The sequence below is a fragment of the Cuculus canorus genome, chromosome 3 (genome assembly GCF_017976375.1).
Source record: "Cuculus canorus isolate bCucCan1 chromosome 3, bCucCan1.pri, whole genome shotgun sequence".
Taxonomy (NCBI): domain Eukaryota; kingdom Metazoa; phylum Chordata; class Aves; order Cuculiformes; family Cuculidae; genus Cuculus; species Cuculus canorus.
Window position 1 is genome coordinate 79,726,926 of NC_071403.1, and position 15,446 is coordinate 79,742,371.

At 42.8% G+C, this 15,446-nt stretch overlaps 1 protein-coding gene across 1 annotated transcript in view; it reads left to right on the forward strand.

Annotated features, from left to right (window-relative positions):
* REL (REL proto-oncogene, NF-kB subunit) overlaps positions 1-15,081 on the forward strand; it is a 34,556-nt gene extending 19,475 nt beyond the window's left edge. The window contains exons 5-10 of the mRNA XM_054063529.1: positions 7,306-7,446; positions 12,072-12,176; positions 12,477-12,689; positions 13,027-13,095; positions 13,204-13,278; positions 14,277-15,081. Coding sequence (XP_053919504.1) covers positions 7,306-7,446; positions 12,072-12,176; positions 12,477-12,689; positions 13,027-13,095; positions 13,204-13,278; positions 14,277-15,067 — 1,394 coding nt within the window. The 3' untranslated portion in view covers positions 15,068-15,081. The remainder of the gene's footprint in view (positions 1-7,305; positions 7,447-12,071; positions 12,177-12,476; positions 12,690-13,026; positions 13,096-13,203; positions 13,279-14,276) is intronic.
* The last annotated feature ends 365 nt before the right edge of the window (positions 15,082-15,446 follow it).

The window sequence follows — 15,446 nt, forward strand, 5'->3', positions numbered from 1 at the left end:
CAGCTCCATTTGCCTCTGCAGTCTTTCCTTTGCCATTTCCCCTTTCCGCCCGCGAGCAGCTGACCCCACGTTGGCTTCGCACTCGTCACAGTCTCCACAACACCCCCTCCACGCCTCCGTGCTGCACTCCGGCTTGTCCCCACACCACACCAGTCACACTCGCTTCCTGCCCACGCATGCCGTCACCCTCTCCGCAGCTTCCCTTGCTGGTGGTTGTGCTCATAAGACCCCCCCCCCCCCCTCCTCTGACGCCACTTGCCCGCATCAGCCAAGTTTGTCAGGATTCCCTCCTCTCCAGCCCACTTCTTGGGAAGCGCCTGCTTTATAGCAGGGCTTATCAGGCCATGGATTGCACCAGGAAATAGCACAATATTAGGAACCAAAAGAAGACTCTTAGCAAGGATTTGGGAGTTGGGGAATCATTCAGAAGTGGATAGCATTGGAGTCCCGTAATAAATGTCCCGGATGTTAAATTGTCCTTCAATTAAAACAAATGTGTAAAACACAGACGCACACAGAGACCCCACCCAACTAAATGCATGAGCTGAAAATCTTGGTAACTGAGAATTGTCAGCTTTTTAAAAGGCACAGAGCAAATCCATCTGAGGAAAGCTAAATGTTCTGATCATAACATGACTTTAGCTTTTGCCTTTGGAAAGCTGTTTATTCTTTTGCTCCTTATACAAATACTTCTTACTATTTATGCTAAATTATGTTAACCTGAAGGACAGCACCTTTTCAAGTTTTTTAAAAATGAAAAGCAAAATTGCCAACTGGAGTGACGAAAAAAACGCTGACAACTTCTTTTGGGCTACAAACAAACTACTAAAAAATGTCTTGGAAACATACAGGCGCTGCTGGATGTGTTTGCTGAAATCTGTTTCATTTTTCCCCTTTTTGCAGATGGAACTTAGAAAAGGAACCCAGATTCAGAGAAACGTTGTCTAGACAAAGCAAGGCCTGCTTCTTGAAAGTTTAAATTAATATTCCTAGTTCTTCCCTTTGCTTTTGTATCAGGCCAGACCATTCACCTTCCCTGTGCTTCTTTCTTCTGTGAAACGGGGATGATGCCACTTCTATATACTGAAGCAGCCTGAAAGATGCATGGGTGAAATGTAGCTGTAATAGTTTGGGCACTTATTGACTGTAGGTTAGTATCTGAATTTTACAGTCACTTGCTCTCATCAACCCCCTCAGTTTTTGTTTTCCTAAAACTGGGTGTTGCTGACGCATGTTCTGTTTATAGGTACATCTAAAGTCATCTTTTAGACAATCATAGAATGGTCTGGGTGAGAAAAGATCTTAAGGATCTTCCAGTTCCAATGTCACTGATGTGGGGAGGGGTACCTTCCACTGGATCAGGTTGCTTGAAGCCACATCCAGCCTGGCCTTGAACACCTCCAGGGATGGGGCATCCATGACTTCTCTGGACAGCCTGTTAGAGTACCTCACCACCCTCACAGGAAAACATTTCTTCCTAATATCTGATCTAAATCTCCTCTCTTTCATCTTAAGACCATTCCCCCTTGTTCTATCCCTGCATCTCTAATAAAGAGCCCTTCCCCACCTTTCTGGTAGGCCCCCTTCAAGGTCTGGAAAGCTGCTATAAGGACTCCCTAGAGCCTTCTCTAGGCTAAAGAAGCCCAACTTCTCAGCTTTGTATGGGAGGTGCTTCAGTCCTCTGATCATCTTCATGGCCTTCCTATGGGCTTACTCGAACAGATCCATGGCCTTTACCTTGCCATGGATCACAGCAGTATAAACCAGATGTGAGTGTAACGTGAGAAGTAACATAGTGCTGCCGCAGTCCTTCCCTTGTTCCCAGCTTCTGCCTCTCGGCAAGTGCCAATAAGGTGATCTTTATGTCTTTGGATGTGTAGCTGAACAGCCTGACTTGTTGTCCACCACTGTGCGTCTAATTTCTAAGCCTAGGTACAAAGGGAGCACAATATTCTGCTTTTGACAGCAAGGGACGAATAGTGCACCAGGACTATCTGCTCTTTCCTTAGTACCTGTATGATTGTTGTTCACTTGGAAACTGCAAATGAACTAGCTGGTGAGGTCCTTTTTCTCTGTGTAGAGTTCAGCTACAGGATACACCAGTCAAAACACAGGCAGTTTAATGTGTGGCTCCATCACTTGTCTGCTGTAGCCCTTTGTATGGCTAGCTGTCAGATAAGACACACGATCATAGCCATGGCTGCAGTGTGTAGGCTGGGAGGAGTAATTGAATCTGGAATGAACCTCCTGGGTGCTAAGAGAGATCTGTGACTTGCACCAGATTTCCCTGGTTGGTTGAACTTGGCATAAATCAGCACCAGCACTGGAAGATGCAATCCTTCCTTTCCCTGCCTCTGCCTGCTTCTACCATTTCCCTTGTGCCAGGGCTAGCAGTCGTGGGAACTGACTGACTGAAAACAAGCCTTTTCCTCTTTTCTTCTGGCAAGTCAGTTTGGAGCCAGACCAGTTCCTCGATCCTATTCACCGCATGTGAGCTAGTTGCAGTGTTAGAGTAGTGCTGGCAGTGAAGGCTGAGCAGAGTCAGCCTTTTACAATAAAACCATTGGCGTAGGCTGGGTTAAACTGATCAGTTGGTATTGGGGGTAGGAGGGGGTACCTTTGTGCTCCATGACCAAAAGGCTTGAGGCAAACCACCTCTGTGTCATTACTTGAATGAAGCTGAGCTCCCAGCATATCCTTAAATTAAAAACCATCATCTGCGTAAGAGAAAAGGCAAAATACAGCTCATCGTGATTATTAATGATGTGTGTTCCTGAGCAGTCTCCTTGGTGAAGTGTTTTTGTTTGCAAGAGGTCATTCTCTTTATTTCAGATGTAGCATGGCTCATGTGGCACCACAGCCCCGCATTGGGAAGGGAAGGTCACAAGATGTCCCTTTGCAGGGTATGCTGGTACTCTCAGCTTAGCCCTCTGAATGTGTCACACCAAATCATTTGCCCTGGAAGTTTCCATGCAGGTTAAGTTTAGATGCTAAAGTACCTCCAACTCCACCCACTCCAGAAGTTTCTGACATCATTAGTCTAGAAGCTGGGCAGAGGGCTGTGTGTGAGGAAGCTGCTATTTAATCACATTATCAGTCAAAAACCCAAACACTTCATCATTTCTCTTCGGTGTTCAGAATAAACTTTCACTTTCCCTGTAGCGTCACCTTATGAGTAAACATCAGAGCTAATTTCATCAGATAAATGATATTTTATTGGTCTTTCTTGATGTTGAAGACTCTTACAATAGAAAAAAAATTAGAAAATAATCAACGGGAACAAAAAGGAGGCCTGATATTATCAACATATTTAATTTTGTGCCTGAACTTGGAATTGCATCTTGGTTGATTGGACCTGGAAGGTCTCTGATTTTTGTGTTAGAGGGGCAAGGCCAAGAATTTCTCTCATTCAGTGAAAACCCAGTAGAGCACCTCTGGACTTCAGTGACAAATCCCTGAGACAGGGCCAACCTGAACCTAATGCCTGCGTGGTGTGAGCTGTTCAGATCAGCTGGCTCAGGTTGGAAGGGGTTCACAGTTTAGTTTGCATGAGGTGTTTTTATGCCCACATTGGGATTATATCAGTCTCTTCCCACAATAGTGGATTAGAGGATTCTTTCAAAAGTAATTAGTTTTTAAGTTGGGGAATCAGCATTTCTTTCTGAAGAGTCATAAACAGATTTATAAAGGATTTACTGGGTATTGTAACCCCTCTCAGGCTGAACACTGGTTCCTGCACAGGTTTGACTGTAACTCAGTTTTTCAAATGCTATTGCCAGAATCTTGCTGGCTGGGGCTAGTTTTCTTTTTCTGTTGTGGTAGTGGTATTTTTATGGACTCTTTGCCTCATGCCCCATATTTATGTTGGAATTTTAATTCCTTATTAATATAATTGTAATTTATATGTATTTGAGTTGCTAAGCATTACTTTTGAAAGTGCTCATCCCCTTGTAAAAGATCTGTACTTACAAACATTCCTCCATGTACTCCTGTTTGCATAGATAATTATGGAAAATTAATTTCTCCCAGGATAAGGTTAGTTTTTTCTTAGATTGGCCCATCATAGGAACATACCCAGGTGGTTGGTTGGGTTCCAGCTCTTTCAGTTGGATTCATATGAAGAGAGCAAGGTGTGGTACCGCACAGCAAGAAGCAGTGAGAAGAGGAAGTTGAACTCTTGCCAAAAGCAGTGTACTACTTCCTTTTATTCCTGTGTCATTTTTGAGCCTTTTTTAACCATATCTACATCATGCAACACTCTCTATTTCGTATGTATAATGGCACTGGTTTCAGTAGAGCTGCACGTGTGGAGCTGCAGAGGCTAATGGAGTGGCTTCTCTTCTTCTCCAGTCCTTTCTGTTCCCCAAATCTTCAACAGCATGTCTTAACTTCCAGTTTGTCAGGTTTAACCCTGTCTCTTGTCCTTCTGTAGAGAAGTCAGTAAAATAACACTGAATGACACAAAACAGCCATCCTCCCTCTGGCAGGCTCCAGGCATTAGTCAGTGTGTTTGGCTGCTCCGGTTTTGTTTGGTTTTAATATTCCTAAGGTGTAAGCCAACATCTGTTCAAGTTAGTGGCTACTCTCAAATTGACTTCAGAGGGAGCAGAATTAGATGTTTGATAAAAATAACAACATTTTATTTTGTTTGGATGATTGTCTTGTAGGTTGGAATGAAATATGTTTTGAAATTAATGGAAGCTGCATGCTGCTTTATACGAGCATACAATCCAGCGCCTCTGTATTTTTTAAGTATGTCTTCGCAAGATGGACTTGCAGCTGTCTTGTTCTCTTTTGCTCTGTTATGTTCTTCTCATCTGGTTAAAAATAGCCCAAGAGGAATCAGTCTTGACTGAGCACTTCTTCTTTCAAACTACAGATGTTTTTTTACTTCTTAAATCGTTTATAAGAACATGCAAATTAGGAGCAGTGTTTTTTTAGCTGTAATACAATGAACTGTTTACAGTCATTCTGTTTCTGCAGTTATTGGCACGCTAAACCTTTTCTAAATCAGGGATTGAACAGAATTATTGGGAATTTTTGAAAGTTCATAGTATAGGAAACGATGTAATTTGAATATTAGAATTCTGATTTTCTCCCTGTCTAGCATATTTTTGCACTTACAGAGTTCTCTTAAGCTTTAAGTCTGCTGTTATTTTTTTCTGAGGAAGAGACTGCTGCACCTCTCAAAAATGTGGTGCAGGACTGGTACTGCTTTAGGCTGGGAGAGAGAAACTTGATTGCACAACCACAAAGTTTTGATTCAGAATCAAAAGCCAGGTCCAGATTTTGTGTTTGGCTTCTGTCTGCAGCGAGTTGACTTACCAAAGATATTGAATCTCTATGCTTAATTTAGTTTTTAAGAGGTTTGAAATTTGACTACCGCTTGGACTCTGGCTGGACCCACACAGTCACCAGTGGCTAATACAACATACAACCATCAGCCTTGGTGCCAGAGTGTCCTTGGGAATTAATTGTCTGCCATGGTGTCAGAGTATGGGTTAGAAGAATCACCTGAGCTACTGGGAGCAAAGTAGCATCGCTCCTCTGATGATCCCTTCTGCAAGGTGCAATCTAGGGAATGCACTTTTATTTTCCCCTCTAAATTGGACTGTGTCAAAAGCCAGTTGGGCTGCAGAGATGCCAAACCTAAGTTAGGCTGAACAGCCATGTGTTCCAAATCTGTTCTCTAAAAATTCAGGGTTATTAAATTAGCAGGTCAGCTAATGAAGCACATTAATAAACTTTGCTCTGCATATCTGATAATACAGTTGTCAGAACTCCTCTGGGCACCAGTGTTTCTGAAGTTACCTGTGTAGCTGCTGCTTAGGTTTGTGCTCACTAATATGTTTGACTTAAAATAGTGCAGGTCACGGACTCTTAAAAGGGAAAGCTGATTTAATTTCTTCTTAGAGTAGACCAGGAGAAACTGAGCTGTTCAGAGCCCCACAAAGACTAAAAATGCCAGTGGAAAGTATTCTGAGCTCAGTGCATTATTTCACACTATCAAAAGGTGAAAGGAAGAAATCATTCAAGTGGGCATTGTGGAATCCCACTCATGGCGGGGTGGAGACCAACCCAGTGATAAATGTTAAAGGTCAGAGCATTGCAGTCTAATCAGTATAGTGTGATCCCCAGGCTTCTTATTGCAGACACATTTAATCTTTTACTCTTGTGAGGGGCCTTTGAAAGGGCAGGGGAAGGAGTGAACTTGAGAGGTTGTGACCTGTTGACTTAGTACATGTTCACTAGGTAATTGTGAGGAGTATTTAACTATGCTGAACTGGTGGTTTGAAAAATTTTGAGAGACCGCCACTCTAAATTATTTTAATTATCAGTACTTCTACTTAAATGAAATTAAATCAGTTTCTCATTTTGCTAGCATTGACTGTCAACATAATAGTTAATGTCAGACCTTAGAGGAAATCTTTGAATACAGAGAGGGCTGCTTTTCCCAAAATCATCCATTAAGCTAAGAGTATGAGTCCTATGGCTCGAATTTAAAAGAAGTGAAAGAGTGAACAAAACTGAAGTGCTGAGCTTGGGTTGTTCATTACCGTGTTTTACACTGGGAGGAATGTAGAATAATAGAATCGTTGAGGTTGGAAAAGGACCTCTAGGATCATCAAGCCAAACCGTCTGTATGGAAACGGATTCTTTCCAGCAAGGGTTTGCTTGTTGTTTTGCAGAACTGCCGTAATGACATCGCTGATCACTGCTCTCAGAGGTACTGAAGTGACACAGATGCTCATGGGAGGAGGAAAATGGTTTATGTTGTTTCATCTTCATTCTTGCACCAGGAACTTTCTTCTGATAATTTTTCTGTCTCATTTTCAAGAGAAAACCAATGATATGCAGTGGAAGTGCCTCACTGTTGCTGAAAACCTTCAGCTAGGTCTTCTTATTTGTATTGAAAGATTTCTCTTCAAGCAGCAGCATTCATTTTGTAAATTTTGTTACACACAAATGAGAGTAATGTATCCAGGGAATGACTTTTAAACTATAGATACATGAAACTGGGCCAGAAGGCAGGGTGAGGAAAATAGACTCAAGAAACAGCTGGAGAGCTAGGACAGCTTAATCTTGTTTGATGAAGGGAAAGCATTAAAGGCTTTATTATCATTTGTTGTGTATGAGGAATTTATTCAAGCAGTATCTGTAAAGCTAGCAGGGACTACGGGCATGTTTTGTCTGCCTTGGCAACACCATCTCTTTTACTAGTGGAGATTCATCCCCAGTTTGTTAAAGAATTACTGCTGATTTTGATGACTAATCCTCAGTCTTGTCTTGTCTTCTGCTGTTCAGTGCCTGAAGAACAGCTGCACAACATCGATGAGTACGATCTCAATGTCGTCCGCCTCTGCTTCCAAGCTTTCCTCCCCGACAAACACGGCAACTACACGGTGGCTCTTCCTCCTTTGATTTCCAACCCCATCTATGACAACAGTAAGTACCAACTCAGTCAAATGTGTATTTTGTTTTTCCCCCCCTGTTTCTCACTTTTGCCTGGGATGAAGAATGTCAGGCTGGTTTCTGAGGTCTCTGCCAGCCTTCTGGGTCACTTTTGTGGCTTGGGACTGCTGGATGCGTGTCTTACACATGGCAAGTCCGCGAGCACATACTCAAAATGTGATCCCAGTGTGAAGCGTTGGCTGACCAGAGTCAGAATTGTCTGTTGCGTCCGGGTGCTTTTTGAGCTCTTGTTCACATATCACAGCAATGACTGCAAGGAAAGGCCTGCTGCAGAGGTGCCAAACAATTAAAATAAATACTAGTGAGATGGGTGGCTGCCGTAAGACTGATTTGTTTTCCAAGGTTGTTCTCTAAAGCCTCTTTGTACCTGTTCAAAGTCTTGCCTTTGCCTTCTGAAGCTCTGGAATAGGACTTGAGAGAGGTTGAGAGAAAGAGGTTGAGATCCCAGTGGGAAGCTCTCTTAATGCTTTTATATATCCCTTTCGTATCCTGGTCAGTTGCTATTTCCCGTGTATACACAGGTAATGGGGAAATGTTTGTTCATGCTTAGGGAGGGTGCAGAAGTAAGTGAATCCCTTCTTCTTGGCATCATTTTCCACATTCCACAAAACTGGACTTCTGTATAGCTTTGGCAGGTCACTGCAGTTGAGGATGTTAGCCCTCGACATGTGCTGAACTCCTCTCCTGGAGAGGAATAGCAGAAGAGCTTTCAATAATTGGAAACCTTTTAGCAGTGGTCTGTGTTCCTGCAGTGAAAGAATTTCTGTTTTAAATATTTAAGGTCATTATTTTAGCAGAAACTACTGAATAAAAGGAGGTATGCATTTTATCAAGTTGATTTTAGAATTGTGTTGCTGTGGGCTTAACCACTATGAAAGCGCTGGGTATGAACTTGGGTGGTTTTGATATTTTTAGAGTTTCTTCTAGAATTATCTGCAATTTAGAGCTTTGTGGATTGTATTATTGAGAACCCTGGTAGTAGTAAAGTAATTAGGGTTGAGATAAAATTGATGTACAAGATTTGCAGCTGTGTCTCAGATGCCATTTAGAAATATGCAAAATCATGATTACTCGTCTACGTTGATTGACGTCAGTCTTTGCTAAGCTGCTGAAATGACAGATAGCTCTGTGGTGGGGGAAGCTTGGTTTTTTAATGTGGGTGTATGTGGGCAGCTTCTGATGTGCTATAGGTATCTCAAATCCTCCATGTAACATAGAAGCAGTGTAAATAAAACAGTGCGTGACTGCAGTCACAAATCATAAAAATTACCCTGCTCTTGTCTGGAACAGCAGTTTCAGATCTGAATTTCTTTTAAGAAATGTTAGCCTCTTTAAACCTATGTCATAAGGATCTGGGCATGACTTCAGATAAAAGATAAAATTATACAGTGCAATAGGCTTGGTTGTTAGATTTCAAGCTTTCACAGATCTGTTCAGATTAGCAGCAAAAAGGTATTCAGAGCTTTTCTGAAAATCAGTTTGCACATTTTAAATCTGGTATTGTCTTCACCTACTAATATTTTGTAATCTTCACCTGCTTTTAATAGTAGAGGTACATGAGAGTAACATAAACGTAATAAAGAATCACAGAATCCTTTAGGTTGGAGAAGACCTTTAAGATCGAGTCGCACTGTAAACCTAGTACTGCCAAGGCACTAAACCATGTCCCTAAGCAGCACGTCTGCATGTCTCTTAAATACCTGCAGGGACCGTGACTCCAGCAGTTCCCTGGGCAGCCTGTTCCAGTGCTTCACCACTCTTTCAGTAAAGAAATTTTTCCTAATATCCAATCTAAATCTCCCTTGGGACTACTTCAGGCTATTTCCTTTCATACTATTGCTTGTTACTTAGGAGAAGAGACAAACACCAACCTTGCTACAACCTTCTTTCCTGTGATTGTAGAGGGAGTTAAGGTCTACTCAGCCTCTTTTCTCCAGACTAAATAGCCCCACTTCCCTCAGCAGCTCCCCATAACACTTGTGCTCCAGACTCTTCACCAGCTCCGTTTATCCCTTAGCAAAGAGTGCAAGTTTATAAAATGCAGTACTACAGGCAACTTCTCCTTTCAGTTGCTTATAAAGTTGACTGGTTTTGAACAGAAATTTCCCAAGTTGCGTATCTTACCATGCTGAAAGCTCTTTGGGAAGAGTCAGATAAAGCAGCTTGCTGTTTCTGAGAAATGAGCTTAGGGAGAACATGGTATTCTGCCCTTGTTGAAAGTGATGTGATATTTGGCGAGAAGCTCATTCTTCTAGGAATTTGTTACCAGGGATGTGCTTTTGGGGAGCAAGGAACAGGAACAACAAAATCCAGCCTAGGAGACCTTTTGAAAAACCTGTTAAAAGGACAGCATGTGCCATTCAAGCAGACAGAAGTGAAACAAAGGTAAAATTAGGCTTCTCCTTGCAATTCTTAATTTACCCTTCCTGTGAAAAACACACAATGACACTGTTAATCATATGATCCTGTGCTGTTTCTGGGTTTGTTTTGTTTCCCCTCCCTTCAAAATTTCTGATTCATTCAGCAAACGAAGTGGCATGTGGCATGTAGTAAATGAGGCTGCAGCACCCACTTCTCCTAATAATTACAATAGTAATAGCTGCAGATAGCAACTATGTAATTGGTGTCTGGCCTGAGGTTACTAAGAGCTCTGTTATCATAGAATCTTAGAATCATACAATGGTTTGGGTTAGAAGGAACCTTAAAGCTCATCCAGTTCCAACCCACCTGCCATGGGGAGGGACATCTTCCACCAGACCAGGCTGCCCAAGGCTCCATCCAACCTAACCCTGAACACTTCCAGGGATGGGGCATCTATGACTTCTCTGGGAAACCTGTGCCAGTGCCTCACCACCCTCACAGGAAAAAATTTCTTCCTAATATCTAATCCAAATCTCCCCTTTCATCTTAAGACCATTCCCTTTTACCCTATTCCTGCAGTCCCTGATAATGAGCCTCTTCCCAGCTTTCCCGCAGGCCCCCTTTAAGTACTGGAAAGCTGCTGTAAGTTCTCCTGGGAGCCTTCTTTTCTTCAGGCTGAACAACCCCAACTTTTTCAGCCTGTCCTCATATGAGAGGTGCTCCAGCTTACTGGAGCTCCAGCTCATCTTTGTGGCCTCCTCTGGGATAAGCATAGTCTGTGTTGTGCTACAGCATACCTGTACAGTGCCATGAAATATTTGGCAGGAATTGACTCAAGCTGAGAGTTTAAAGTAGGATTTGGGGGTGGTTTGTTTTGTTTTCTTTGTTTGTTTTGAGGGTGACGCCATGAGCTTTGGTTTTATATTTCATCTCAGTGCCTGGAACAGTGAGCCTGTGGCAGTGGAGCCTCATGTTTCTGTGGCAGTAGGAGGATCGGTTTCTGGGTTGCAAAGCAGCACCAGCCAGATCCTCCCAGGCATTTTAAATACATTTGGAGTTGATGTCTTGATGTCTTATGTCTTAATGTAACAAGACAAGAACATCATGGCATAGCGTGGTGTCATTTTGTGGGGATTGGAGGGGTGGAAGGGTGTGCAGAAAAGTAGGAATAGGGCCACAGACAGTAGCAGAGAAATGTGCATCAGTTACTTTTGTATATTAAGTGAAGATGGGGTCTTAAAATTGGGGTGTGCTCGCATACTTAAAAGTATCAACACAGCATATAGGCACAGTAGGTGAACTTGGCATTCTAGAGTGGTTTTGCATTCTGGCTTTTCTTTGTTCTTTTTTACTTGTGAATGACTATATTGCGACATTAATGTCTGTAACATTAAATAACCTGTAACATAGCCCACGAAGCTCCAAAGGGGACTGTTCTTTCTTGTAGTAGTGTCTTGTCTGTATTTACCGTGCAGAAAAGCTGCTGCTCCTGAACATGGCCAGACACTGTCAGGCAGTGTTTGTCTCCATCTCACCCAAGTCCCCTTGTAGCCGTCAGGTTGTTTGGCTGCAGTGTGCAAACTTGGGTGGTGGTAAATTTATTGTGATGTATGATCCTTCACAGGGATTGTGCACAGGGCAGCTCTCCCTCCAGAACGTCTTGAGTGCTGTCCACGTACAGGCGTTTTAGAGTTGATATTTGAGCATTTTGGGATGAATTGTGCTACTCAGAGTAAAGGATTGGAAACTGAACTCCTAGATTTGCTTTCAAACACCTAGAGAGGGTGACAGAGGAGAGGTTTGATGGCCAAGCATGCCTGATACTGAGAGGGGAATTTTCTTGACTTCTTAGCCCAGCATTTTCCACTGAATCATGACTAACACGTAATCAGTCCCTCAGCTTTGAATTCTGCAGCGTGAAGGGCAGCATTGCTGAGCACAGTTACACCACTCAGGGAGCTGGTTTGGGACTACTCTAGTATAGTTAGGGAGTAAGTGGCACAGTTGCACTGGTATCTCGTGTTTGGAGATGAGCGGCTGAGAGCTGTAGAATCATGGAACATTAACCCCGCTTCTGAATTTCCTGTATGGAGTGGCTTGTTTAGTGTGGATTTAGGGATGTCACGCTCCTCCAGTTGTCGCCTTTCCTCCACATGCCTTAACTTCAACCACCTCATCTTCAGTAGTGGCAAAGTTTCAGTAATCCTTTATCATCAGATTTGCCTGTTTGTTTCCAGGAGCTCCCAACACAGCAGAATTGAGAATTTGTCGTGTGAACAAGAACTGTGGAAGTGTAAAAGGAGGAGATGAAATATTTCTACTGTGTGACAAAGTTCAGAAAGGTAATCTTGCCTAGTCTTTTTTCTTTCCCTCTGTCCCTAATGGCTGACACTACCACTTTCTAGCCCGGGAACAGAAGCCCTTCACCACACTTGTGTGTAAGTGGTTGGGTTTTATAGTTGGGCAGAATAGCTTTCAGGTTCAAGGGCTCTCAGTACCTCTGAAAGATACTCAGTCCCATTAAAGTTGAGCGATTTACTTTGCATCTGAATTCCGAGTCTTCTTTGTTTCTCTAACCCTTTTACTGCTGCAAGTTTTCAGTTCTTCAGGTTAACAAGCATCTTCTGTTTCTTATGGGCTAGATGATATAGAAGTCAGATTTGTCTTGGACAACTGGGAGGCCAAGGGTTCCTTCTCACAAGCTGATGTTCATCGTCAAGTTGCAATTGTGTTCAGAACACCACCATTTCTCAAAGACATCACTGAGCCTGTCACAGTGAAAATGCAGTTGCGAAGACCTTCAGACCAGGAAGTCAGTGAACCTATGGATTTCAGATACCTACCAGATGAAAAGGGTATGGTTCCAATTAGCCATGTTTCTTAAAAGCCATAACTGGTGCTTGTGTTGATTATGAACAGTAGCTTAATTAGTAAAAATTCTACAATCCTCCTTCTACAAAGTAGATTTTGGGGTTTTAAAAGTAAAAATAGTCAGTTTGCTCCCTCTTTCAATTAATGTCTTGAGCCACTGTTAATAACATCGTCTTGGTTAGTGCTCTCACATCTGAAATAGTTTTCTTTAAATATATTTTACTACAATTATGAGCTACTAGTGTAAGTTTTGGAAAGTTCCTCTACTAATTATATCAAAAAGAAATGTAACACTTGTTCCTTCTACTCCTTTCTCTGTAGATCCATATGGCAACAAAGCAAAAAGGCAGAGATCGACATTGGCTTGGCAAAAGCTCATACAGGACTGTGGTAAGGAAAATAATTGTCTTTGTCTTGTTCAAGCCAACTTATATTTAGATGGAGTATTTGCTATAAAAGCAAAAATGCAGTGTAGAGTCATGCTTTCTTCCATTGCAGGATCAAATGTGACGGAGAGGCCCAAAGCAGCTCCATTCCCTGCTGTCTCTTCTGAAGTGAAGCTAATTAAGAAAGGTAGGTTTTTGCCTGCATGCCCCAGTCCAATAGCGGTTTGAAACAAATAGTGCCTGATGGCTGTGAGGAAGGGCATTTTTCAGGTGGCCACTGGAGTTCCCAGGGCAGCGGTAGTACCCATCTCTTAGTTTTTCTCCTCCTTTTTCTCCTCTGGTTTCTCCTCAAAGCCTCAGCGATGCTGCAGCTTTCCCTTTGCATGGAGAGGGCTACACCTTCTTCATCTTAAAGCGTTGCTAGCTTTCAGCCTTAATTTAGACAACCACCGATTTTCTCTGAGTTCAGATATTCAGCCCTTCAAACGCACACTCAGTTCCTGGCCTTCCCTCCTCTTTGCTTGAAATGCTAATATTCTCTTCAGGGTTTCTTCTTGTAGGTACTGGTACTTTGGACTGTAAAAACTGAACCCCACTTTGCCATAAGTGTAGCTGTCACCTTCAGCATTTGCCATAGAGGGGTGAGGTGTTGTCTTGCTGCTGTCCAGAAATCTGAGGTCCACCCTGGAGAGCAGTTCAGCATGTACGATAGTGCACATGCACATGGACTTAGGGGTCACCTTAATTGCTCTCTACAACTACTTAAAAGAAGGTTGTAGTGAAGCAGTTGTTGGTCTCTTCTCCCAAGTAAGAAGTGATAGAGACGAGAGGAAATGGCCTCAAGTTGCGCCAGGGGAGGTTTAGATTGGATATTGGGAAAAATTTGTTTACTGAAAGAGTGGTGAAACATTTAAACAGGCTGCCCAGGGAAGTGGTGGAGTCTCTCATCACTGTAGGTGTTAAAAAAACCATGTAGATGTGGCACTTTAGAACATGGGTCAGTAGGCATGGTGGTGGTGTGTTGATGGTTGGACTTGACGATCTTAGAGGTCTTTTCCAGTCTTAGTGGTTCTATGATATAATCTTACTAAGACAGCACCATTTTTACTTTGCTTTTTATCACTTGCAATTCTAAAAATATTTAAAATGTCATTAAAATGCAGTCATATCTTTCTTTTTCCATAGAACCAAACTTGTTTCCATCCACGCTGATGATGCCGGGGCTAGGAACCCTGCCCAGCACTAGTCAGATCTACCCTGGTTGCAACCAGATTCCCCATCCACCAGCACAGGTGGGGTCAGGAAAGCAAGACACGCTCTCATGCTGGCAGACGCTGTACAGTACCGCCTCTTCAGCCAGCAGCCTGCTAAATACGCACCCACAGAACAGCTTTGTGACAGATGTGTCCCAGTCTGCTGCTCAGAGCAGCAGCTCGCTCTTGACTTTTCATGACAGCCCTCTGAACTGGCCTGATGAGAAGGATTCAGGCTTCTACCGGAATTTCAGCAGCACAAATGGGATGGGAGCAGTGGCGGTGTCAACTGCAGACGTGCAGAGTGCTTCTAGTAACAGCATCGTGCACCAGGCTCATCCCACTAGTGTGCCCACAGCCAGCATCCTGAACATGGAGACCGATGACATGAACTGCACCAGTATAAACTTCGAAAAGTATAATCCAGTGTTAAATGCGAGCAATCCCAGGCAGCAGCTCCCTCAGGTGCCTCCAACTTGCCCGCCTGTAGCAACCCTGGGCAGCAGCACACCTTTTAATTTGCGAGCTACCTTAGCTGATGCAGCAGCTTATAGTTTTATAGACGAAGAAGTTTTAAGTGAGTCGAGATTATCTGCCAACCCGATCCCAAATGATCAGAATAGCATTGCAGATAACCAGTACTATGACACCGACGGTGTCCACACTGATGAGCTCTATCAGTCTTTCCAATTTGATAACATATTACAAAGCTATAACCATTGAGCCGCTGGAAGCGAGCATGTAGCGCTTCTCAGGTGGCTATAGATGTGTGAAGAGGAGTAACTTACCCTTCTGGAGTCCCTGTTTTCTCTTTCAGAATGTTACTACGCAAGTTTCCTGATCTAACTTAAAGTTATATATCACACCCCAAAGACTGCTGCCTATAAAGAAGAGAGGTGGGAGTAGCTACTAGCATTTGCGGGTTCTGTACCCTGAAAGTACCTTGTATACATATTTTTACATTGTTGGAAAAGGGAAGTGTTAACACTTGAATCTTCCTTACCTTTGGGGACTAAAAGCTGTTATATTTAGAAGGGTTAAAATTGCAAATACTTCACAGGGTTAAAATTATTTGAAAAATAACATTTTTTTTGCTATGAAA